At 46.5% G+C, this 24,575-nt stretch overlaps 1 protein-coding gene across 1 annotated transcript in view; it reads right to left on the reverse strand.

Moving 5' to 3' along the window:
• Window positions 1–2,720: 2,720 nt before the first annotated feature.
• Window positions 2,721–24,575, reverse strand: part of HTR2C (5-hydroxytryptamine receptor 2C) — a 227,339-nt gene continuing 205,484 nt past the window's right edge. Inside the window, exons 4-5 of the mRNA XM_064518373.1 lie at window positions 15,820–16,020; window positions 2,721–3,984 (exon numbers count right to left, since the gene is read on the reverse strand). Of these exons, the coding sequence (XP_064374443.1) occupies window positions 3,152–3,984; window positions 15,820–16,020 (1,034 nt within the window). The 3' untranslated portion in view covers window positions 2,721–3,151. The remainder of the gene's footprint in view (window positions 3,985–15,819; window positions 16,021–24,575) is intronic.

Below are 24,575 nucleotides of genomic sequence, written 5' to 3' on the forward strand. Positions count from 1 at the left end.
TCCAGCTCAGAAGCAGCAAAGCGGCTGGGAGCACAGGCTGACTTTGGTTAAGGTGCACAGAACTAGATCAGTTCCTTACATTGAGGCAATTTTTTAAAAAAATGTCATTTTTGACAGCTATCCCTGGAAAAAAGGGGGAAGAGTTTCTCACTCTCTCTGTATTTACCAAGCTTTGGGGTTGGGTGTGTAGGATATCTGCCGCCACCGATTTCAGAGATTTAAGCAACCGCGGGCTATACTTCAAGAGCAGGAAGAGAAACGGAAGTTACTTACACTGATTTTGTGCTGTTTTTTTGTTCTTTGGTCAGGACATATTTTAATCAGGGACAGATGAAGGAAAGAGAGGGCACCTTTATTTTCCGATAGACCATGAAAAAAATTAAGTAAGAGCGATTAAACCAACAAACTTTCTTTAATAAATTAATAGCAGCATCACAAAACCCTGATGTGAATGACCCAAAGGAAGTTGGGTAAGTGACAGTACTTAACCGTTCACGAAAATGTCATCGTCTGCTGGCAGGGAAAGACGGAGGCGCAGTAAGGCAGTCCCTTTGGCTCTTCATCGACACAGGTAACGTACATCAGAACGGGTCCCGCTGAGCAGCAACACAACTTATTTACAGTTCTGGTGCTGAGTATTTTTTTAAAAACATTTATAAAAATTTTGCAAATTCTCTGTTCAATTCTCATTATTTACATCCAAATATAGTAGGTTCCCTTTTTGCCCATACAACAGAACCGGCAAGAGTGAGACATGACAGCTCCTACGCAAGGACTACGCCTTTGGGTGGACTTTGCCAGCTTACAGGACGCTGTGGCAATGAGCTATCCACACATGACCTATTCACACATGTGCTAGAAGCTGCTGTAATTCAACTTATTGCTAAATGCTTTCAAAGTCTGTGGCTGGCTTTTAAATATATATATATGTATATATATGTACACACGCACTCATATATATACACACACATATACACGTTTGTAAAAGATGTGCTATGAAGTCACCCAAGGCAAAAAAAAAAAAGTTCAAAAGCAACCACCTTTCTGCTTTTTCTGTACTGCTTGAGATAGTTCAGTCTGACGCAAAGGGCAGTCGCCGAGGCACCTCGCCTGCCTCCAGGGCCATGTGCCGCCTTCACGGGAGGGCTGTGGATTTGCGCAGGCGGGAGGGAAGGAGAAAAGAGGACCATCGCCTTCAGCATGCCAGGCTGGAAGCAACCCAGCAGCAGATGCAACCCCTATGCTGTATTTTGGTCGTGGGTTTGCTGTACGCAGCAAGACAACGGCGTAACAGTACGCTAACGCACCAGAAGAATTTTCTGTTTCCCCAAGAGTTCATTTTGGCGTGATAAACGCAGCAAGCTCAGAGTACAAGCAGATCACGTTAGTAAAATGCAACTTATCCAGGCCTAACGTCAAGCTTTTCTGTTCTGAGGACTTGCTGTCAAGCGATGCCAAATGCAACAGGGTTAGATGGGCACGACTACATTTGAGGATTAGTTAATGAAGATGTAAAAACATCAAGGGTTAGATCTGGCATTAGACAATAATCTACACAAGGGAAATTGCGGGGGGGGGGGGGGGGGGGGGGCATCACCCCAGAGGCACCGGGCCAGAAGGACACGGTGCCTTTGAGGACTCGTCTACACAGGAAAATTAATTCAAATTGCTCATGGTGTGAATCAAAAGCAGATTAGTTAAACTGCATTAAACCCCTATGCGGATGCTTTCATTAAGATTTAAGTGGCTTTAATTTGATATAATTTTCTTAGGGGAGCAAAATGGAATAAATCAAATTTAAAAGTTAATCCAGATTATTCTTCCGTGTAGACTAGCTCCAAGCCACAATTCCTCATGCGCTTCCTTCCTGTCCCTGGCCACAGCTTGTTTTTGAACCGTGCCACCAGCAAGCGCTTAGAGCCCTGTCCTCTGCCCAGCTCTGCCCCCTGCTCTGCAGACGGGACAAACGAGCAGGGACCCTCATTTGCACCTCTCCTGCTGAGCACCCAGACCCCCACTGCCTGTCCTGCTTCTACTCTGCTCCTAAAGCAGCGTTTTATCACTAGAATTTTAATACTGCAAATCCCAAGATTTCTTTGGTGGGGGAAAAAAAAGCAAATGCAAAACAGTCAAGGAAAAAAAATATGTGAGGATCGAGAAGATGAGCTCTTACAAAGCCCAAACGCTCTTCCCTGGGTAAAACAAAAACCTGATTCAAACGATTCGGCAGGGCAACATCTGCCAGCCGCCCACGCCGAGCAGACCGTGGCTGCAAAGGGTGGTGCCTGCTCACAGCTTCCCCTGTCCCAGCACCCACAGCTGTCTTTCAGGTGAAGCAGGGGCTTTTTACACATCTGAGACTCTCTCTTCAAAAAATGGCCCAGCTGAATACCCGGGGGTTTGCGCTGCTTCTCAGGGTTCTCCTCCAAGCGTACAAGGGATCTAGCCAGGAGAGCAAACCCCTACCGGCACCACCTTCCCTACCTTTCTGATGGAGCAGGAACCTCCTGGCAAATGGAAAGGAAACAGAAGTCTCCAGCAGCGTTGGAGAGGGAGCCAAAACTTAGGAGAGGTCCCTCGAGGTGCGGGCTTGCCCCAACATGCCAGTGAGCCGTTACCCGTAACACAACACATCTGGCCAAGTGACTGCAACGCTGCCACGCTCTCGTGATGCTTCTCTGCCAGGATTCTGCACAGTCTTTACACGGCACAAACGTGGGTGAGGATTTAAAGTATATATTTACTGTCAACTGGAAAAAGAAAGTTATACTGACCAAGTCTAATAGCATGTATTTGATATATAACTATTAACGCGCCATTCTGGACTCCAGCAAATGCCACCTGAGATAAATATTCAGCATTTTTGTTCATGCACTGGAAGAAAAATTCAAACAGTTTGTCCATGACATATGCAAAGTAACTAATATTTCTGATCTAGTATTAACAGTAAATATAGAACCTTAAACTTCACTGCAGTATATTAATATATTTGATTTTAAGTACTGGACTGGAAAGACAACTCTTTCTTCTTTAAAAAAAAAAGTTTTGTTTAGAATGCAATATTTACATTGTCCTTTGACGAACACTTACATTTTTACACAATATATTTTGGCTCCAGATACACCGTAGCAGAAGGCTGTGTGAGCTGCCTTTACACACAGCTCACTCTTTCGCTTACAACATTACAGCTGTTTATGGAGAGCTCTGAAGTCCCTGGCTGCATTTCTAGACCCTCCTCAGCTTCATCTAGTTCCATGCTGTTGAGTTCATTGCCATTTCGGTAACTAGTTAAAGTCAGATCTTTCCCGTATAATGCTGTCGAAGCAACATTCAGACACTGATTCTGTCGCAGCGCTGATTTTTTACTGGTCTTGTATTGGCAGCGGATGTAATTGGAAAAAGCCCTGCGATAGGTTTTATTGAAGAGTGTGTATACGAGGGGATTGATCCCAGAGCAAACATACCCGACCCAAACAAACACGTCCAGGAGTTCGCTCAGGAGGCCTTTGTCGCAGGCTTCCTTGCAAAGGACAGACATGATGTTAGTGATGAAAAACGGGCACCACATGATGAGGAACAAAAAGAAGACAATGCCCAGGACCTTGGAGGCTCTTCGCTCGTTGTTGATGGACTGCATAGTTCCTTTCCGAAAAAGCACCGCTTCCTTATTTACCGGAGAGTTCAAGTGCGATGCCCCCTCGTGATTGTGAAGCATTGAAATGTTCTCCATGTTGTTCTCTTTCTTGAGGCAGTTCACGCTGCTCCTCCGCTGCTTGGACACCTCGCTGCACATGAACACCGTCGCCTGTCTCTGCAGCACCTGCACGGTGAGGCAATATGTGATCACCATGATGATGAGGGGGATGAAGAACGCCACAAAGGACCCGATGAGGACAAAGTTTTCATCGTTGAGAACGCAGGTCCCATTTACAAACACCCTGGAGTCATCCTGCAAACCAATGACCGGAACGGGCATAGAGATCCCTAGAAGAGCAAGAGCAAAAAGAGCGGTTTACCACGCTGAGCAGGACTCCAAAGAGGCAGGACAGATGCTGCAGGTCCTGCATGCATTCAGCTCCCTGCCAAAAGCTGTTCAAAAGAGAAGTTATGATTCCCAGGTGGAAAAAAAAAACCTCTGGAAACGACATCCCAGGAAGCACAGCTCCACAGCGCAACCACCCTCCGCTGGGAACTTCTGCAGCTTTGCTCTGCTCCACAGTGAAAGCAGCATAACGGAGTTATCAAGCTCTTTTTCTAGCATTACTTGTGATTTGTGGTTGTAGAAAAGGCAGTTCTTACACCACAAATGCGCTGTGTTGCCGCTGGACCCTACATGCCTCCCCATTCGGGGAGCTTTTGAAATCAGAGGCAGAAGATAGACAATAGCAAACTTTGAAGAAGAAAATACCAAAATGCAAAAGAGTTACAGCTACTAAAATTTAGTAGCAAGCTTGTTAAAAACATTAAATAATTCTGATAGAAGAATGACCACTTTCCCCATCATATCATGGACTCACAGCAGAAAAGCTCCCAGCTCTGGACTCTGGGCCCTTATCTATCTCTGGGTGAGCAGACAGCTGATCTCTGGAAACTGTACCTGTCCCAGTATTTCATCCACAAGCAGTCTGAAACTGAGAAGTACCACATACTCGAACTGTCTGGCTCAGATTCTTAGAGAAGGCAATTGCACAGTCACATGCAAAGGCTACAGCACGCAGGACCTGCCTCAGTACTCTCCCCAGCCTCTTCAACACAAGAGTAAGAACTGGAGCAACCAACACCGTGAGAGCAGAAAAGGTGCAACAAAAATGGTAATCAGATTGACACGACAGTCTAAAATCAGAACGCCAGCTACGCATCTGCTGGTTGAAAGGAAGGAAACTACATGACTCAATTAGAATAATAACTAGAACACAGCTTTCAGCCACTCCTAGGTGTTAAGCAGACGAGGAAACCTCAGGAATCGCCGTGCTGGCCAAGGCCGTTTTTCTTGCACCCCGGTGGCACAGTGCAGCTGCTTTGTATGGTCATGGACTTAACAGCAGAGAAGTGGGATTAAGAGCATTTTGGACCCCTTTTCCCTCTTCAGCATCACCCAGCACTGCTTGTTTGTGCGGCATTTCAGCACATCAGGCCTTTCTGGAGCAGGTTAGGGACCTTAACCGGAGGGTCCCCGCAGACGGCTCCGTGCCCGTGCTGTTCGGCTGTTTGGCACGTGGGCCGAGCCGACAGCGTGCCCAGCCCGTGCTGGAGCGTGGCTGTCCAGGACCGCACGTAGCAGCCCTCACCCACGGCTCGCAGCTAGCCTGAATGAAGGAAAGCATTTTCCACAGCTCTTATTCACACCCATTTAGTCACCATCCTCCAACACTGATGTCCTGTAACGGCTTATTATTTCAAAACCTTTGCCTATATCTGATCTCTTCTACCTTTTGAAAGCCATCACCCATTTACTGTGGGGATGGAAAGAGGAGGGAATAGGGGACTAGTGCTGGTGTACCGGATCTCGCCTGAATGAGTTTCACTCAAAGTGAGGTGCAGACCTTGGCCCCTGATCTGTGGAGCTCAGCCCCACACAGAGCTGAAATCTTTCAAAGAAAGCTGTCTAGGCACACCCAAAACCAACACAAGGGACAACAGTGTTTTTTGGAATACCATAACCCATGTGTACGTAAGAACATAGGAAGGACATGCTGGGCCAGACCTAATTAGACCCTTGTGGGCTCACCTAGCCCCATCTCCTGTCTCTGGCAGTGCCCAGGACCAGATATTTAGGGATATGGTATCAAATGGGGCAGCTGCTGGCATTATAGCTTAGAGATTTCACAGTCAGAAGTTATATCCGCACTTTTTTTTTTTTAATAACCCTTGGGAGACCTGTCTTCCTTGAATTCTTGATCCCATTTACACTTCTACAATACTCAGCAGCAATCAGTTCCACAACTTACATTTGTCGTGTGAACAAAGTATTTCTTGCTTATTTTAAATTTGTTGCCTGATAAATTTCCTTTGATTCCCCCTAGTTCTCCTGCTGTGAGAAGCAGTGAATAATCTCTTTCTCGTCACCTTCTCCACCTCCTCAGGGATTTTATAGACCTTTATCATCTCTACCATCTGACATCTCTTTCGGAGCTGAAGAATACTACTCTATTTACTCTCTCCTTGTGCCAAAGTCATTTTATGCCTCTGATTACCTTTCTCTATTTCTTTTATAATTCCTCTCTGTCCTCTTAAAGAAAGGACACGAACTGCATACACAGTCAGGAGCGTGGAGAGCAGCAGAACACCTTTCCTTCTCTCCTTCCCTCCCTCCGCTGTCCGTGAGTGTTCAGCAGCTGCGTCCGTGGGTCTGTCCATACTGTTGCCCAGCTCCTTCTCCTGAGCGGTAATAACCGATGCCGAGGCCAAGGTTGCATCTGGACTGTGTTTTGGATTGCTGTGAACAGCGCAGGTCCTAGAACTGATGCCGTGGGACTCTGAGTTCCTAAACAGACAGTAACATGCTAAAGAGATTAACCGTGGCATTTTTCCCGTTCTAGTTAAGTGTTTTCCAGGATTCTGGAGAATACATCTGCACTCCGTCATTCTCATAAAATTACCGTTTGCCAGTAAGTTAGCGAATGAACTTCTTCTGAAAACTGATGTTTATGAATGCCTCTTGCAATTATAGCACGCATTACATTGGCCCAAGTGACAGTTCCAGGATCCTGTCTTCTTTCCCTCCACACTGCTGAAGTTATGTTCATCAGCTAACCCTTGGCGAGGTCTCCTCTCTGATATGCCAGCCCTAGGTAACTTGCCCATGTCAAGTCCCCGTGATGGCCGTGGTCTTCATCCAATCAGGTCACTGACTTTTTCTTGCTAAAGACACCTTTCCAATGCCTTGGCTGCCTGAAACCACAGACACTCAGGAATTGGTGGGAGGTGGATCGAACAGCCTTTCCACAAGGAAGAAATCTGAATTAGATCAAAGGCATCACACTGCGGCAACACTTGTGTGGGTAGTTTTATGCTTTAGAGTCTTGTAAAGAAACATATCATTTGAAATAAAACACAGCAAAAGAAAGAAAGGTTCATTCACGAAGTAGGCACCATGACATTCGCTGTTACTGACTTCAGCCGAGGGAAATTAAATGAGGTTTCAGGATATCTGCACAGTCACACACGGAGTACATTTGGGAAGAGGAACCTAATTCTGGGATGTGAAAAGTATACAAATCAGAAGTCCTGATGGCAGTCTAAAACCCTGCACGACCATGAGATACCCCAACATCGACCAGCGGGAATGAGGAGCTGGTTGCTCTGATGGAGATGTGCCCCTCGCCTCTCTCGCACCGAAGCAGGATTTCAGCTGAGCAGGCAGAGGAGAGCGCGAGCCCTTGGCCTTTGGCCTGCTCTGACCTGCAAGGAAATCCCAGATGACCTGGAAGGAGCCTGCCGACACCCTGCATTCAGCAGCCAGCCTGCCCAAACGCTGCACGGGCTGAGGATCAGCCCCATCTGACGTGCTTTCCTCTGCCTTCCCCTCTTCCTTTGTAAAGCGGTCCAGTACAGCAGATCTGTGCTGCAACCACAGCTGGGTAACACCAATTCATCCTGCAACACGAGACTCACCATGGATCCACCCCGCAGCCAGCCCTCGAGGGAGCCAAGTCGGTTAGAGGACTTGGGCAATGGGCGCTAACTCGTCCGGCCCCAGGGAGAGGGTTTTCCAGACCAAGCCCTTGTGTGGGCCAGGAGCAGCCACTCTCAGACACCCCAGAGGGGCTTCCTTCGTGGGGGCATTACTGCAAAATCGCAGCCGCCACCGCCCCAGTGGCACAAAAAAAGCCACCTGCAGACCCAGCTCGCAGCCTGACCCGGATTTCAGGGGGGTTACTCGGATCAGTACGTGCTGCCCTTACCAGTAAGCGTGCTCGTGGCACCTGAGCAATGGAAACCAGAACACCCGTGGGATATTCTTCTTCTCCCCTCCCTTAGCTTCTCTCGGACAGAGCAGGTGGAAAGCAAGACAGAGAGACACCCTCTGCATTACAAATCCAACTGGAGTTGTTGTCCTAACTCTGCTTCTTGCCATCTTTAAAGCTGTTCTCAAGCCAGCAGCTCACTTCACCAAATGGGGCTGACAAGATGCTGCGGACACAGAGCAACAGATGCTCTTCACAGATTCTCAATTAATAAAACAAAACCCAAATGACTCCAAATATACCTTGGTAAAACATTTACTAGCTTGTTCCAGAGAAAAAGCTGGGTAAAAAATCCAAACGTACAATTGACGGTTACAAAATTTAGGCTTAAATGAAAAACAATAATGTTTTTGTGGTTTATATCTTGTTTTCTCCTGTGAATGCCCCCGAGACTAACAGAGATTACTGGAAAGATTGAGCCTTTGATGGTTACTTCCACTAAAAAAGGAACTAATTTCCATTCTTTCTCAAAACATTCTTATACAAGGAGAGATGTCATTTCCTCCGGGGACAGCAACCTCATTAAAGAAAACAGGAGCGTGTATCTGGGTTTACTTTGTCTTTTCACATGGGGAATTCTGCGAGCTGAACACGAGAGGGTTTTGCTGCTGGTACGTGGGGTGGGAACACCACGGGCCACCTCTTCTGGCATAAGCACCGGATCCGAGTCCGCTGCAACCCACAGAAAGGGCCCTGCTGACGCGGGTGGGCTTTGGACCCCGCTACCGTCCTGTGGCATTGACAGACAATTAAAAACAAAGCCCAAAAACACACAGAGATCGAGCTAGCTGTGTGCAAGAGAAGCCGAGAGCTGCCACAAAGGCAGCCCACGTTTGTGCTTCAAAACCAAAAGCACGCGGGTGCCGTGCCAAACGCGGCCTGCTTAAATCTGTGCCTTTTCCCTCCTGGCTGTTATCATACAAAATAAGCTTAGTTTATGACTTTAAAAGACATTCACCTGAATGTTAGCAGCTGCCATATGCATTAGCGTTAAAGGCTGTCAGAGGAGATAGGAATTGCATCTCCTGACCCTCTCAGAAAAGGGAAAAGAAAATAAAACAAAGCTGTTTGGTTTCTTAACAGAAGCACCTTGAAAAGTGCCTGCAGAGTTCTCTAATGCTAATTAACACGGCAAGAAGTGAAACCCAAGATGCCAGCCTCCCGACGTGCATCATGAAGGAAACGGCACTCGTTCTGGGCAGGCGGCTCGTCAGAGGCGAACTGAAGAACGGGGGCTTTTGACGTGTTCAGAAAACCCCGAGAATTCCCTACATCCCCCACACGTCAGCAGACAAATTGCACCACGTTTCATGTCCTAATATAGCAACGATGCACCTTGAGGGCAGGATTAGGTCTAGTTTTATCTAACAGAACAACAGTGCCAGCCTTGTACTGGTTTAAAATCAAAGACAGAAGGGGTCTGAGCTTGGAGCAATCTTCTGCCTGCAACGAGCACAACTGCAAACAGCGGGGAAAGGCAAGGGCAATGTAATCACCAAGCGTGCCTGAGCAAGCTGCTGACCTTTACTTAAACCTTGGGAGAGCGCTGAACAGCCCAAGCGCAGGAGGAAAACTCGCAAATGCCAGTAAATGCCAGAAGAAATAAATGATTTTCCCACTTGCCCTTCTATTTTGCTAAATTACTACTCCAGCTTTGCTCAGCCATCTGCTCCCAGGGAGGCATCCGAAGGAAGGGGCAATGCGGGTCCCCCCCGCCCTGGATACCTGCTCCCCGGGCTGGGCTTCCCCCGGCAGTCACGCAGGGACGCTGGAACCGGTGGTCAGCAGCAGTAAGGACTCTTCAAAGAGGAGTGCGGTGTCTCCCCTGACGGTGGGTACGGCCGCGGTGCGATGGTCAATCCATCCACTGTGCAAAATGGTTCAGACTATCTCCATCTGCTGCTGTCCCAGGCAAAACATTTCACTGACATTTGCTGGTAAAATCAAACTAACACAGGCACCTGTGACCGAAACTCCAAGGCGGCTCCCTGCTTTTTCTCACCCTGATATAACTCTTGCTGACGTGCTGGAGAGATCAACACCCCTCTTAGGAATCACGGTACAAATACGTATGAGCAAAAGAAAGTCTTTAGAGAAAATAACCTTACAGTCAAAAATGGGAAACCAAGGCAGAGGACACCTTAGTGTCATGCTCTAGGCCATAAAGAGAGGGTCTCTGGCTGACCCAGGACCAGAAGATAGGCCTGCAAACAGTGTTACGAGCACAAAAACCTGATCTGCTACTGCAAACAGCAAGTAGTAGCATGACTTACAGTGCTACAGCCACCTCTGCGCTCCCTCAAGACTAGCAAAGTCTCTCCAGCATTGCCACCGCTGCACCATTTCAACCTACAGAAATCACCAGCTCCGTTTCCTCCATGGGGCACACCTAATCCTGAATTTGTTATTCGCTTCAATTTTGACGGCTATTATTTGCCGAGGAAGAGAATCTCTCTCTGTCTTCAGGAGGCCTTCCTTGGGATCCAGGAAGGCAGAGATAAGGTGTTCTTGTTAAAGAAACCATTTATGAGAAAATTTAGCAAGTAGCCAAGAGAGGACTGAATTTTTTGGTCTCCTTTTCAAGCCTGCAGAAGCAAGCACTGCTCCTTCCAGGAAGCAAATCTCTTCCCTGGGGCCCGCTGCTGTATCTGTACCAGATCCTCGGCTGGTGCAGGCACAGGCTCGATGGACAGGGGTCTGACAACCTGCACCAACGAACCACCAAGACCTCCCCAAACCTGGGGGCCCCGCACATCTGCAGGACAGACTGCCTGAAGTCTGCAGTCCCTCGGCAGCTGCCTTTTCAGCTGCTGTAAGACGATCAAATGCTAATGATTTTAACGATGTTCTCTCAGCTCACAGAGCTGTGGATTACGACCCTCATGCCCACGAGGGAAGAATTTCAGGCCAACATATACTGTCAAACACTTAATGTCAAACACATAAAGACAAAAATACATTAATGTCATTTTCTCCCAGATCTGGAGAGAAAATAACGTTGCCCTCTCCGAGGGCTTACTGACATGCAATCATTTGTCTCAGCAGCAGCATCGCTGTCCTCCTCTCAAGGGAGTGCTCATCGGCAGGGTTTTGCACACTTTTCCAGGGTGCAAAGGTGCCTGTCTAACCTTTGCTTTGCTAGTGACAGTTGGCTTATTTGTTAACTGCCTCCTCATATCCAAGTGATGAGCCACAAACACAACCAAGCCCACCTGCCTGGAAAGGTTGGAACTAAATCCTGGTAACATATTTAGACCCTCCATTTGTTGCCTTCCCCATGAGCTGTGTTTTTGCCATTTTTTTCCAGGAAACCTGTGTCCACAGTTTTCTTTGCTAACCAGGGCCAGATGCCTGCAAACGAATTCACGTGCGTGTGCTGCTATCCTGGAGAACAGCTTCTCAGAAGTAACCGCTGCTCTGCACAGGGTGCTCAGGAGCAAGCGTGTCTCGTGAGCAAGTCCTCTCTGGAAGCAACCAAACGCCTTGCTGAGAAAGTCACTCAGCCCAGATGGACACACTTGTAGGTAGCAATACAAGCCAAAACAAATCGAGCTTGAAGAACGTGCTCTAAAACACTGACTGAGCCACACTATGTGAATCACTGCAGACAGCCATCCTTTTCTTTCATGCATAACCTGCTCTTACTCTATATAAAGAATACAACTCCTTTTAATGCTGGTGATGCTGCTCTAAGCATGTTCCTCACACTGAATATCATCTCCAACCAGGACTATTACCAGAGAGAGAGGCTCAGTGGAGACCTGGAGACCCACTGAAGGACCTCCTGAGGACAACCTGCATGCTTGGGGCTGCTCAGCATGTGCAAGAGAGGAACTCTCAGGCTAGAAGCAAAAAGCTGTGGGAAATGCAATCATTTCATCTGAGAGGAGCATTTACTGATCCTTACAGCACATATCTTTCATACCTATATAAATAAATCTCCTCCAACAAAAAACAAAGAAGTGGTAAGAATGTTAAATAGGAATGTAAATCCCTTTTTAAAGTTGAATGGTTTATTATATACACAAACCCAGGATATCTACCCAAAACCAAAATTATAATATCATTAGCAAGTCAGAGCGAGAAAGAAAAGAAAAAAGCCTAGTTCCAACAACACACGCACCATGGCATTACCATAATTCAGCTGCAGGTTTCCTTTTTCATTATTTACTCTATTTTCAAACCAAAGGAAAAAAAAGACTTGTTTGGCAATATATATTCTTGAAATGGTAAGAAAAAGTATTCAAGATTAATATTCCATAAACAAGGCACGCAGTATCCTGCAGCTCATGGAGACATAAAATCAAGGCCAAACAGAGCTCGCAGCTCCTGTCCGCTAGCCCGAAGACGTTCAGGAGATGCCAGCGGCTTCGGTGTTAGGTGGTACAAGAGCCTCAGTGGCTCTGTTGCCTGACTGAGGTTTTGAGAGCATTAAGAGCTCAGGGAGTGTATCAGACTGTAAAGAGGGTTTCATAATCATCTTACCTGTGAAACTAAGAGGGATGAAATAAAAACAGTGCGCACAGGGAAGCAGAACAGAGTAAATCCAGGATTTCCAGTTTTGCTGCAACCATCATAGCACCAGGTTACTGCAGCATGAGAATGAAAAAATTCACATTCAACTGAGCGACTGCATATTCTTTCCAGCAAGAAAAGCAACCATGCAAGGTCTGCTATGGCACAGATGTCAGCAGCAGAATTTGGAGCTGATCTCTTTTCGGAGCTAAGGATTTGTCACGCAGGTAGGCGGCAATGTCCAGGGGCAGAAATCCTGCGACCGCTTGTTGCTGTAAGTGAAGGTGACTCTCACACATGGTCATGCTATCTTCACAGTTACGTTGTGGTACAAAAATTCAGGTAAGAAACAGTAAGCTCAGGCTATGTTTCCATTAACAACAGTGGTTCGGGACAAATAAACAAGAGAATGGAGTCTGGCACTGAATTTAAAGGATGGTTTCATCTCAGTCACTTACCAAGTAAACTGAGTTTACACTGTTCCTAACAAAGTAAAACTGTGAGCCAGGAAATCTGTAATTTCGGCATCCTCTAGTAAATGGCCAAACCTTACAGTTTCTGTCTCCCCTTGGACAGGGAGCAGGGGAGAACCCCTGCTGAGCTAGCAGGCACACAATTAAGCCAAAAGGAGCTTCAGAATTAAAACATTTTACTTGTTTTTACATCAGAAGCAACATGTGTGTGCTCTTCCACAACAGATAATTCCCCTGAAGTTCATTCATTTACAGTTCCAAAGTGCTATTTCTTTTGTAATAACATTACCCAGTAAACACCTTCCCCTGTATCACGCAGTGAGAAACACAATGTGTTCAGCTTGATGACTTCCTCATCACTCCTGCTTGGACCTACAAGGGCCATCTCCTCTCTTGCTTTAAACTACTGGAAAAAGTAGCATGCCAGGGTGGCCCTCAGCCACCTCGTCTGGAGCAGGACACAGGGAGTCTGGCGAGATGGGTTACGTCCACATGTCACCGGAGAAAACCTTTGTCCTTGCAACCGTGCAAAGTCTGAAGCAACATCAAGACTGTGCCAGCAAGCTCACTGCTATAACTTATTTTCATTTTCAATTGTGCGGATACTTCCGTGGCCTATATTTCTACTTCCGACCTTGGCATAGTGCTCTGTGCCACCAAACTCCTCTGCACAAGGTGCCCTACCCAGCACCTTGCAGCGCCGGTTCCTTCTGTAACTGGACGCAACAAGTCGTGCTCAGGTTGCATTTGCTAAAACACAGGACGAGTGACTGTGGTGCACTTTAATCCATAACGAAGAGGACGCTGGCAAAGACCCATCTGTGGAACAACTGCCAGTAGACAGAAGGGCACTGCTACGTTCCCCTGCTTAGGAACCTAACCAGGAGTTTAGGCTCATGCAACCTGCCAAATTCAGAGCTCAACGATCACAGAACCTCCGTTACGTATTTTGCTGTCAGCATTAACTTCTCAGGAAAACAGAATCCAAAAGCTCCTACATGAAGATAAATGACATGCTTTTTACTTCCTATTTTAAATTCTGATTCAGGATCAAAATTCAAGACTCTACTCCGGACACATTTAAAAGTTACTTCAGCCCAACTGAAGCATGATTCAAGGAACACATACCAGACCAGCATCTGCTTAAGTGCTGCCTTGAATTCGATACTTAATCGTGAACAGAAACACACAGATTCTTTTGCGACAATTCATACTGAAGAGAGGGTGAATTTGCTTAACCTGTTTCATTCTCTTGAAAATTGTGTAGCTTTTCAGCTGGATTTTCCAAGCGATGGATGGGTAAGAGCTGTAAGATAACAACACACTTTGGGGGGGGTCTCTTATTTCATGCTCAGTTTATTCTTCTGTCTACCACATTTCTGCATTTATGATGCAAAAATAGTTATGCTAAAGTAAGTTAGAGACATATCGACAGTGCTTTTTCTTCCCCACCTAATGCAACCATCTGGAAAAAGCCCAAATAAATGCATAAGCCCCATCAGATGCCCTGGAGACAGCGGAAATCCAAAACAGAGTTTCGGAGCCAGGACTGCTCCACAGCCTGAACAAACCCTTTGGGGGTATCAGTTCTGCCTTTGCCTTCAAGTAAAGGGATGCAAGGAAAGACTTCTCTGGGCCAGCTACATCTGCATCAAAAAGCACGACCTGCAGCCCCTAACCGCTGGGGGAGGAGGGAGCGCGTGGGCTCCCCGCAGCCCCGGCGCTGCCGCATCCCGCCGAGCGAAGGCTCACGGCTTCCTCCTACAGGGTCGAGCCCCAGTGCGCCTGTGGCACACTAAAAAGTGTTTCTAACAGATTATTACACTCAGAAAGAGAAAACGTACGTTTCTGTTATTTTTTGCCCTTTTTCCTGTAACTCAGCAAGCGTCTTTGAAAGCGGCCCCTGCAGCACCCAGACATAAGGTATCACGTCCCATCTGTAATGCAGGCAAAGACCAAGAGAAGTTCAAGCACCCGAAACATTATTTTCCTTGCAATACAAGGCTGAAAGTCACAACCCCATTATGAGAGAAAAGGTAAATGTTAAATCTGTGTAAGACTGCTTGTTATTCAAGCAAAAAAAGCAAAATAGCAGAGGGAACAGGTCATACAGTTCTTCTGACCCTATCCCAAATGTCTCTTATAGAGCATGTTGAAATACTTCCTCCCCAAAACATTAGTCAGATAATTCCTAATATTACACAGTCATCTTGCTATCATTTTTTCCTTTTCTTCCTTATTTTACTGCTTTGTTATGTACCATTTTTATTGAAGTAATATGAAAGCATCTTCTTTTATGTCTGCTCCTCATTTACTATGACTTCAAACTAGCTAGCTTGGCACCAGCAGCAATCCAGCTGTGCAGGGTATAGGAGAGGCTATAAAGCTTGCACAAGGGGCAGTAAATATCTGGCTGTTAGCCTGCCTCGGATGCTATGCTGCTTTACCTAAACTGCCACCAGAACACGAGCGAGCGGGTTTAACCGCAGCGACTGCAGTGCAGCCAGAGCGTTTGTATTGGCTGAGTTTTATTTTCTGATTCTTTGCTAATGCTATTTGCTGCTCTGTTTACACAACAGTTTTATGGTTCCATTTGTCTGCGTAACCAACCTTATTGGCATATTGATATGTACATAGCAGCAAGGCTTCAGCATTGGAAGCGACGCTGTTCTGAAAAATCACTCCTTATTTTGGTCGCTGACCGATCCCAGTGAAAGATTTCTACTTCCCAGCAATCATTTATTATATTCAGTCATGCAGGCCAGGTAAATTAATTTGAGTATCCTCTGAAAAATCCTAAATCAAAATGGGAGCAACACTATTATAAATTAAGACACAGTTCGATCGTGAGCCGCATTGCTTACCTATGGATATGGTCCAAACTGCAGCAATTTTCATAATAGCCTTGGTGCGGGAATTGAAGCGGCTGTGCTCAATGGGATTGCGTATTGCTACATACCGATCAAGAGAGATGGCACAGAGATGCATTATAGATGCAGTTGAAAAGAGCACATCTAGGGAAATCCATATAGGGCACAACTGTTTAGGCAAAGGCCAAGCATAATCTGAAACATAGAGAGAAAAGAAATGAAAGGAATAAAAGAAAAGGAAATAAACTGGGAAGCGAGGCCATCATTTCTGAGAAAACCAGGGGATGGTTTAACTCTGTGGTACCGGCGAGGGGCAGGTGCCAGGGGATGCTCTTGCGGGGCCTCTCTCCGGTGGCCCCTTGCCCGAGGCGCTCCACGGACTCCCACGCAGCTCCCGCACATCCGCTTGCTGCGACTGGCTCTACCAGCAGCTAAATGCACAGGAGCATTAATTTGGCAATGCCTCGGGGTGACCATTCGAGCTCCGTTCCTCTTTTCACCTTTCCCCCAAACATTCACCGAATCAAATATTACATTCAGTTATAATTGTATAATCACACTCTTTTGAGGGATTGCATAGTGCTGCGTGGTATTAACTTTACTCAAATCCCCTCTAAAGCTCTCTTACTGGGAGCTTATGACATGGGCTGCTTAGCTTCGGCCTTCCGAGGAGAAAGGCAGCAGACAGGTTTTCGACAGACAGCCCAACCTCTCGCTAAATTGCACTTGTATTTCTTAATTTCACCTTAAACAGTCTCCCCAGTTGGCATGTCTTAATAACGGGAGTACTTGCCTCCTTACGGAGCAGCTGGGATTGATTGGCTCAAGTCTGGAAATCCTCCTGCAGCTCCGCAGAGCTGCGTGCTACTATTCACCCGAACAAGCACGCCATCAAACCGAAGAGACCAGAGAGGTACATCTGACAGCAGCTGGCACGCGGCTAATTCGGGTGTCTGCATTTATCAACCACTTTCCTCAGGGCCGAAGTACAGCATGAGAATAAAAGTGACCCAGAAAGATGCTCGAGGGGCACTTGCATTTAAATTAAAGCTCAGAGAAAATTGATTTTTGAATGAGACACCCATGCATTAATGCCCAGCATGGATTGTATGAGATCAGTAATGCGTCCTGCCAAGCTCTGGGCTTCTCACTCGCTTATCAAAACAAATCAGCAGCATCTATAGCAGCTGAGAACGTGAGGGATTTTGTAATACTTGAATCATGAGATATTCCCGTATCTTCATTCAGAAAGTGAATGTCTAAAACAACCTCTGAGTTTACCCCGAGGATCAGACCCATCGCTCTGCAGGAGCAACACTAGGCTAAGGGCGACGCAGCTCCATCGCACCAGTCTCTACTGCAAAGGGAGAAGCATTAGTCTCAGAAAACATATTTTGAAGCAAATGATCCAGTGAAACGAAGACTCACAATACCTTACATGCAAAAACACGAGATGAACTGAAACAGAGTAAATCATTTCGAGTTGCCCCATGAAACCCAGGAACAATGTGCAGCCAGCGTGGTGGAACAAGGCAGCCCCGGCAGCCCATTTCACCGCTGGGAAACCCGCGGGGAAAGCGGTAACTCAACGAAAGCCACGCGGCGAGACCTCCGCTCGGGGCACAGATACCTGCTGCTTCAGCAAGCATGTGACACCCCTGTCGGGGGGTGAATTGGATGGAAATCAAACATTGAAGAGCTCCTTTCCAAAGGAAATAAGTAAAGCACTTTGCAGCAGGCACATCCTTAATTTAAAAGGCATCTCTGCTGTACAGATCAATTGAGCTTGATTAAAGCATGACTCAGCCCCGTTACGGAGCTGGGAACAAATCCTCGGCCTCCTGTTCCTGTTCGCACTTCGTGATGGCTTAGGACATCGCTGCCCCAACCTGAAACCAAGCTCAAAGCTTCAGCCATGCACCGTCCTGATTCACAGGGTCTCGAATGAGCCCCGTTTGCACTCGCTGCTATCGGTGCCACGAGGCTCCCGGGCTCACACCCCAGCGAGGCCTCGGCCAGTGCTCCAGGGAAGAGCGGCTGTGCTCTCCTTCAGGCGTCCCAGGTGCTCACGGTAAAGCCCTCGGCATCTGCTGCCGACCCAAGCTAAATCACAGCCACTCACTCTTGACCCCTTACTACTACTCCCCGGTAGAGGCAGCTTTCCGATGCACACGTGGAGCCACACGTGCCCCCCTGGTCACGCAGCCGGCCAGGCCATCTCCAGTGCCTCCGGAAAGAGCTGCCGGGCTCCCTGTGCCCGGGAGCATCTCTGCTCCGATATCTGGAGTCGCAGCAGGTACGATCTGCTTCTTGACACTCGCTAGACCTGAGAGAGGTTTCTACAGCAACCGCCTCCCAGCACGGTTGAATGATGGACGGGAGCTCTTACTTTTTCCTTTAAACTATCCAAACACTTCCCATAACTGATCCCCTCGGAATGACTCCTGCTATGGATGCCAACTAGGCATCAGCATAACAACCAACGAATTAGCAGGAGCAAAAGCGACAGAAAATGTTCACATCTGTGGTGTGAGGCCAGCAGATGCCATCTGCTATCGGCCCCAGCAGAGCAGGAACTACAGCCGGCCCCGGAGCTGACTATTTTCTTGCACGTAGAAAGAATAGCTGCACACAGATCAAAGCAGCATTGCCCTGAATTATTGCCCATATAACCTGTTAGGATGCGTTTAAAAGATAAAGGTGATATGAAAACCCTCCTAATGGCTCATCCTTTTAGTCTTTACCGTCCCAAGTCAGCGTGCTATGTTTCTACATGAAAAGGCAGTTATATGAGGAGATATTTTACTTTCTCCATTAGTTTCCTAAATGATTTATCATAATAAAATGTCACTATTGAAATGTGCAGAATGGCAGCATGCAACACATGGCTATGGCTTGACACAAAGGCCATAGCATACATCCTATCTCAAAAGGCAATTACTTTTAAGTAAGAACGGTGTGTGCATTGGAAAAATACCTGCACAGCCTGTGAAGCCGGTAATTTGTGCAAAAAGAAAAAAAGTTGATTCTAATTCTGTTTCATACAAATGCACAAACCTAGGAAGTGTGTCTCATGACCGCACCAAGAGGTAAACAGAGCTTAAAAAAACCCTCTGCTAACAATGTTATACATTTAAAACAATCTTTTCCTCTGAAGTAGTCTATCTGCAGAAGGTAACGTTTCTCTCGCTTGTTCTATTTGCTTTCATTACAAGCACAAACAATAGCAATTATCACGTGTTTAGAAGTGCAGGTGACAGAGTGAAATGCACTCTTGGACCTCAGCGCTTCTAAGCTTGTCGCATGCATTTCCAGCTGCAAGCACGCATCCCAGTCCCACTTCCACTCCAAAAAGAACTAAACAACACTAAACGTGCGGGTAAAACCTGACTTCTTCATAAGAAATCCTGAATTTTGTATCTTCTAATAATCTATGCTCTTGAAATCAGTCGTATCTTTAGTGTACTGGCTGGTAAACCCTATAGGATAGTGCTGACGTGAATTAAATGAATCTAGCTGGTCAAACATAAGGAGATACTTGTTTACCCTGCATATAATTGAGCTGCAGAATTTTTTTGCCTCGGTACATTTTGGGGACGCTAGAAGTTTACGTCGGACAAATTCATAGAGAAAAATGCTAAAAAGGCTACCGAACACAACGATACTACTTCTAGATCAGGTAGTCCCTGAGCCAAAAACTGCTAAAGGAAAGGACAGGATGCCAGCACAGCACTGCTATACGCTTGCCCTGATGCGATACCCTTCCCTAGCCACGTCCCTTTGGCCACTCCTGGAGATCTCTGGTCTGTTTTGCTTCTCACAAAAGAGAAAATCATCTGGCTCCATCCCCAGGCACTCTTGTCATGACGATCAATTAAAAAAGAAAATGGGCAGAGAGCCCCAAGGAGCCACCAGTCTGGAGGGTGGTGCCTGAACCCCCCTGCACCTTCTGGATGGGTGACGGACACCCTACCTAAGGTGGACACCGAGTTCATCCCCTTGCTGTCCCCAGCTGACCTACAGGCAATATTAGCATCATCCTCCTTAGTCTAAGGACTTAGCCTAAGTCCAAAAGGAAGGAGTTTTGTCCAGAGCAAGCCAGTGGTGGATAACCAAATTGCACCACGTGGATTAAAGAGTAGAAAACTCTTCTCTTGGGTTTTGTGCAGCTCTCACTGGCGCAGGCTCTGCCAGCTCTCACCCCGCCGGAGGCCATCTGGGGCATAACCTCGTTCAGCAAAATACCACCGGCTGCCACCCCAAGCCTGGTTTTCGTTTCTGAATCCGAAAAGCCTGTCCCATCCAAAACGCTGGCCCTCCAGTGCTAGCACCTGGCTCTGAGGAGGATGAAAACACAACGTATGAAATCCTGGAAGGAAAGCTCTGCCAAACGCCCACATACTGCACTTTAGCCTCTGATGTTGAATAGCATCTACCTGAGCTGCTGTGGTTCTTCGTGGGAAATGTAGGTCAAATACCCACATTTAACCAGGGCTCACGGTCCACAGATGGGATTTTACCTCCTGTGCTTCACCGCTGTGAGACAGAAAACCGCGGCTGAGGCAGGCACAACCCGATGGCAGCAAAATACAGACGCTCAAAAGCATTTTGACAAAGCTCCAGACCATCTTCCTCTGTAGCTAATTTGCTATCATGATAGTTCCCTTAAATTTTTGTGCTTTTCTTTGACAAGATGGCAACAATGAAATTTAATCACTTTTGTTAGAGGTTTTATTGCACATAGGTAAAAAGTGCTGTATAGCAGTGTTTTTACAGCCGTTGTGCTGTGCACTGCCAGAGACAGAGCTACCAGCCACTGCAGCAGGAGGGGAATCTCACGGCAAACGAGAGCAAAATTCAGTCCATGGAAAGGTACCACAGAATTATTCCAGACTGTGGGAGAACGGCTGAACTAAAGAAAGAAGAAAAAAAAATTGTGTTAGAAGCTGCAGCTAAAAGCAAACGTGGGACTGCAAAATAGACCAAAGCTGACACCAAACCCCTTCCTTCCCCCCAAAGCCACCGAGCAAACCTCACACGCTTTGCACAGCCTTTCGTGCTAAGCCGGAGCAGGTAGGAGCTGTGTGTGCCCACACACCCTCCACGCTGCAAAAGGACTTGGCTTGGCCCACTGTCTCCGCATTTCCAAAAAGGACTATTGCTCGTGCATATTTACTACTTTTATGGTGCAATCTGCCCCAGGATACCTCCTGGGAATACGCGGTGTAACACTCGCGACAAATCTGGTATCGTACCCGGTAACAAAACGCCTGCTAACACCACCATAAAGCAAAGAGTTACGCCAACTTCAGCACTGTAGCTGCAGAAATCTTTTATGGCAAATGCACAGAAAGCTCCAGCGTACATTTCTTCTCCAGCCATAAACAGGATTTTGGAAAAGGCTTCAGAACACATCTATTGGGTTTAGCCAGAGCTTTATATCAGCTGGGAAGGACAAAAGGGTAAAAACCACCTTTCAAAATCACAGAAGCAGCATATGGGTGTATTTTGTCTTTTAGGCTTATAATAGCAGATTTTATATATAGATATATATATATATGTACATGTATATGTATACACACACATGCTATAATCTCTCTTTACATACACACCATATCTATAGACACACACACACACACATATAAAATACAGAATTAACAGGTGTAAAATAAGAACTACAGATACAGACATTCCTCTAGAACAGCCTCATTTATTGCTGGCTTGACCAAGAAACTAAAATACATCTAATATTTATCCTGCTTTGTCTTAAATACCACTTTGGGTTCTGATATTTCCCGTATTTATGTTTCACATTAACTGCCAGGAGGCCTTGAAGGAACTGAACTAGAAACGGAAGGAAGTCATTATATTCGAATGAGTCTTAATCCCAATATAAGGCAGTTTCACATGCTTTGAACGCTCCATCATCACCTCCAGGTGCCAAAGATCGGACTTGGGCCACGACCTGCTCTAGCACTCTGTGCAGCGTTGCGCCTCTCGGCAGGCTCGACCACAGAAATGCAGGAGACGGCGTGGAACAGCAGCCCAGCAGACACCTCCAAAAAGCTGTCGCTTTCCAAAAGATTTTGCAACTTTTGAAGACTTTCATGCGTTCCAGGGAGATCAGACAGCATGGGCTGCAGGGAAAACCCCCTCTGTCCCTGAGAAAGGCAGCTTTCTGCACCAAAAGCGTCTTGCAACTGAAGCATTTTACACTAACCAGACTTTCCAGTATTCACTTTAAAGTTTCATAGCTGCCATAGGCTTTACAGAAATAGAAAGCAATTACATACAGTTTTAACATTACTGCATTGCATTATTCCCAAGGGAACATAAGAATTTAAATGATTGTCTTTTCTCTCCCTTATCTAGGAAGCAAAGTATTTCTTAGCCTCAAATACTAGACCAGTCGATGTAAAGCGACGCGTCTCTTTTTTGCTAATTTACTTCCTTCTAATTTACATAGAGCGACAAACGATTCAGAGATATATGCAAGATCCTGAGAGTCACACAACCAAGCGGGGCAAAAACCTGCATCGTGCTTGAAAGCTAAAGACTATCCTGTTTAAATGCCGCGATTGCGGGTGCCCCTCGTCCCCTCCCCAGAGCAGCTCCCGCCGGCACCGAGCCGCTTGGCTCTGCAGCTGGTCCCAAGGGCAGCACTGCCAACGCTTGCAATTTCACCATCAGCACAGTGAAACGTGATGTTTTTCTTCAATATTGAACTCCCGGATGCTTATGCAAGAACTTGAGTTTATGTTCAAACAGAATTTTTGAGCTTGCATTTTTGTAGAGGAAAAGCAGAGATATCCTGAAGCCACGCGGATCCCTTCAACAACAGGTATGCCGGCACTGCGGAGCGCGAGGACGCACGCCTGCACACACAGAGCGGAGATGCTCTTTAGGAGACAGACTGTGCTTTTGAATGCTACAAGCCTAAAAAGACCTGAGGGTCTCCACAGATGCTCAGCAGAGGATGAGCACCCAGGTGATGCCACCATCAAGGGTGGAAGGGCCGGCCGGCGAGGAGGAGGAGGGTGGTGCAGTGCCTGTGCACCGTGCCAGGGGACTGCTGCTCCCTGCCCTGGACTTCAGCCTCCACAGCTGCAGGACGGTGGTGGAAGAGCGCGGCAGCGAGGTGTCCACCACGGAGAAACCTCCCAGGGCTGGCAGGAGGCAGGAAAAGCCAGTGGTTGCAAACAGAGCTACTTTCAAAACTGGGCAGAAACACAGGAACGAGGAAAGCCATTTGCCTCCCGCGGGAACCGCTCCTGCAGCTCTCTTGGTCTTTGTCTCACCAGCTACAGAGACTAATTGATGCAACCATATTTTATCGCAAATTAAACAATTGCACCCCATTAGACTGTTTTGAGAATTTTAAATAACTGTGTTGGATTTTGCTTTCCATCCAGGAAGGCAGTGACTTGCAGTCTTGACAGGACTTTTAAGAAAGGAGCAAATTCAAACCCAGAACGGATGTAATTATCTGATCTAGCGAAAGCTTGCTTGCATATCATTTAAATATTTTTCAAAAGGTAAGGAGCCAGCTTTATCACATACTATACTTAAAACATCCCTGCTAATAACATTTGTTAAGAAGAAAACATATGGAGCACCTTTACTCTCCCAAAGGCAGCATCTCTTCTCTTGGGGAAATATCAAAGTATTTCTGCTATGGTCTGTCATTCCCCAAATCCGTATGTTACATCAATCTTTTCATCTACCGGCGGAAACAAGAATTAAGTTTGAAAAAAATCAGAGGAAAAATCTGAAGGTTCAATACCGTTCTTTGCCTGCAATCTCAGTATCTGCAGCTCTATCTGGGATTTGCATGTAGAGCGATAAGGGCAATGGCGTGATTAATCAAATCGTATCACCTACCTCCTATAAAGGGTTCTCGCACACACTGAGAATTGATTTCTTCATACAAATCTGAGATAAAAGGTATTCCTAATGCTTTGTCTAAATGAAACCCTAGCCTAATAAAATATTCATAGCAGTAAAAATTCTCTTGTCACTGACCTTCTATACGTCAGGACAACCTCAGGACAACAGCCTCTGCTTGAACTTTCTCCACCCAGCTATGGATCAGCCTTCACCCGTTATTTAAACAACTAATAAAGCAATAATCCAACCAACAGTACATGGGAAAAGAAGTCGACAAGCAAACAGAGATTAATACCATTTAAATGTAATAATATAAATATTTTCTAAAAAACTGTTACATAACAAAGTGCACAAACATATGAAAATAACAGGTGTTTTTGCCTATTTTGGATGAAATTGAAAGCAATCCATCATCACAAGACATAACTGCCAAAACATACAGATCATTTGAGGAAACAAAAATTTAGATCTGAAAGCGATCTGGCGTTATTCACAGATTATAGCTGGCCGCTCAGCTGCTACCTTAGCGGGAGCAAAAAAACCACCTGCCTGAAACCAGAGTTTCTCATCCCAAAGTTCAGACTACTGCTCTACCCCCCAAGCCTGAACTGCTCTGGGCACTAGCGAGAGGACACAAAATCACACAAAGGCGTTTTTTTAGGTCTCTGGGTTGCTTTCAGCATCACTCAGCAGCGGCTGAGACGTACATGCCACCTCGACAGCTCTCTGGGAGCCCACCTGGGATTAAGGATCTGTCCCGGCTTGGTCCTGCCTCCTGCCAACCCAGCAGAACCAAGCGGCCCTCTGAATCGGGAGAAAATGCCTCGCTGCAGAATGAGACATCATATGGATTTGCTTTATCT

Source organism: Dromaius novaehollandiae, chromosome 11 (genome assembly GCF_036370855.1).
Source record: "Dromaius novaehollandiae isolate bDroNov1 chromosome 11, bDroNov1.hap1, whole genome shotgun sequence".
NCBI classification, from domain to species: Eukaryota; Metazoa; Chordata; class Aves; order Casuariiformes; family Dromaiidae; genus Dromaius; species Dromaius novaehollandiae.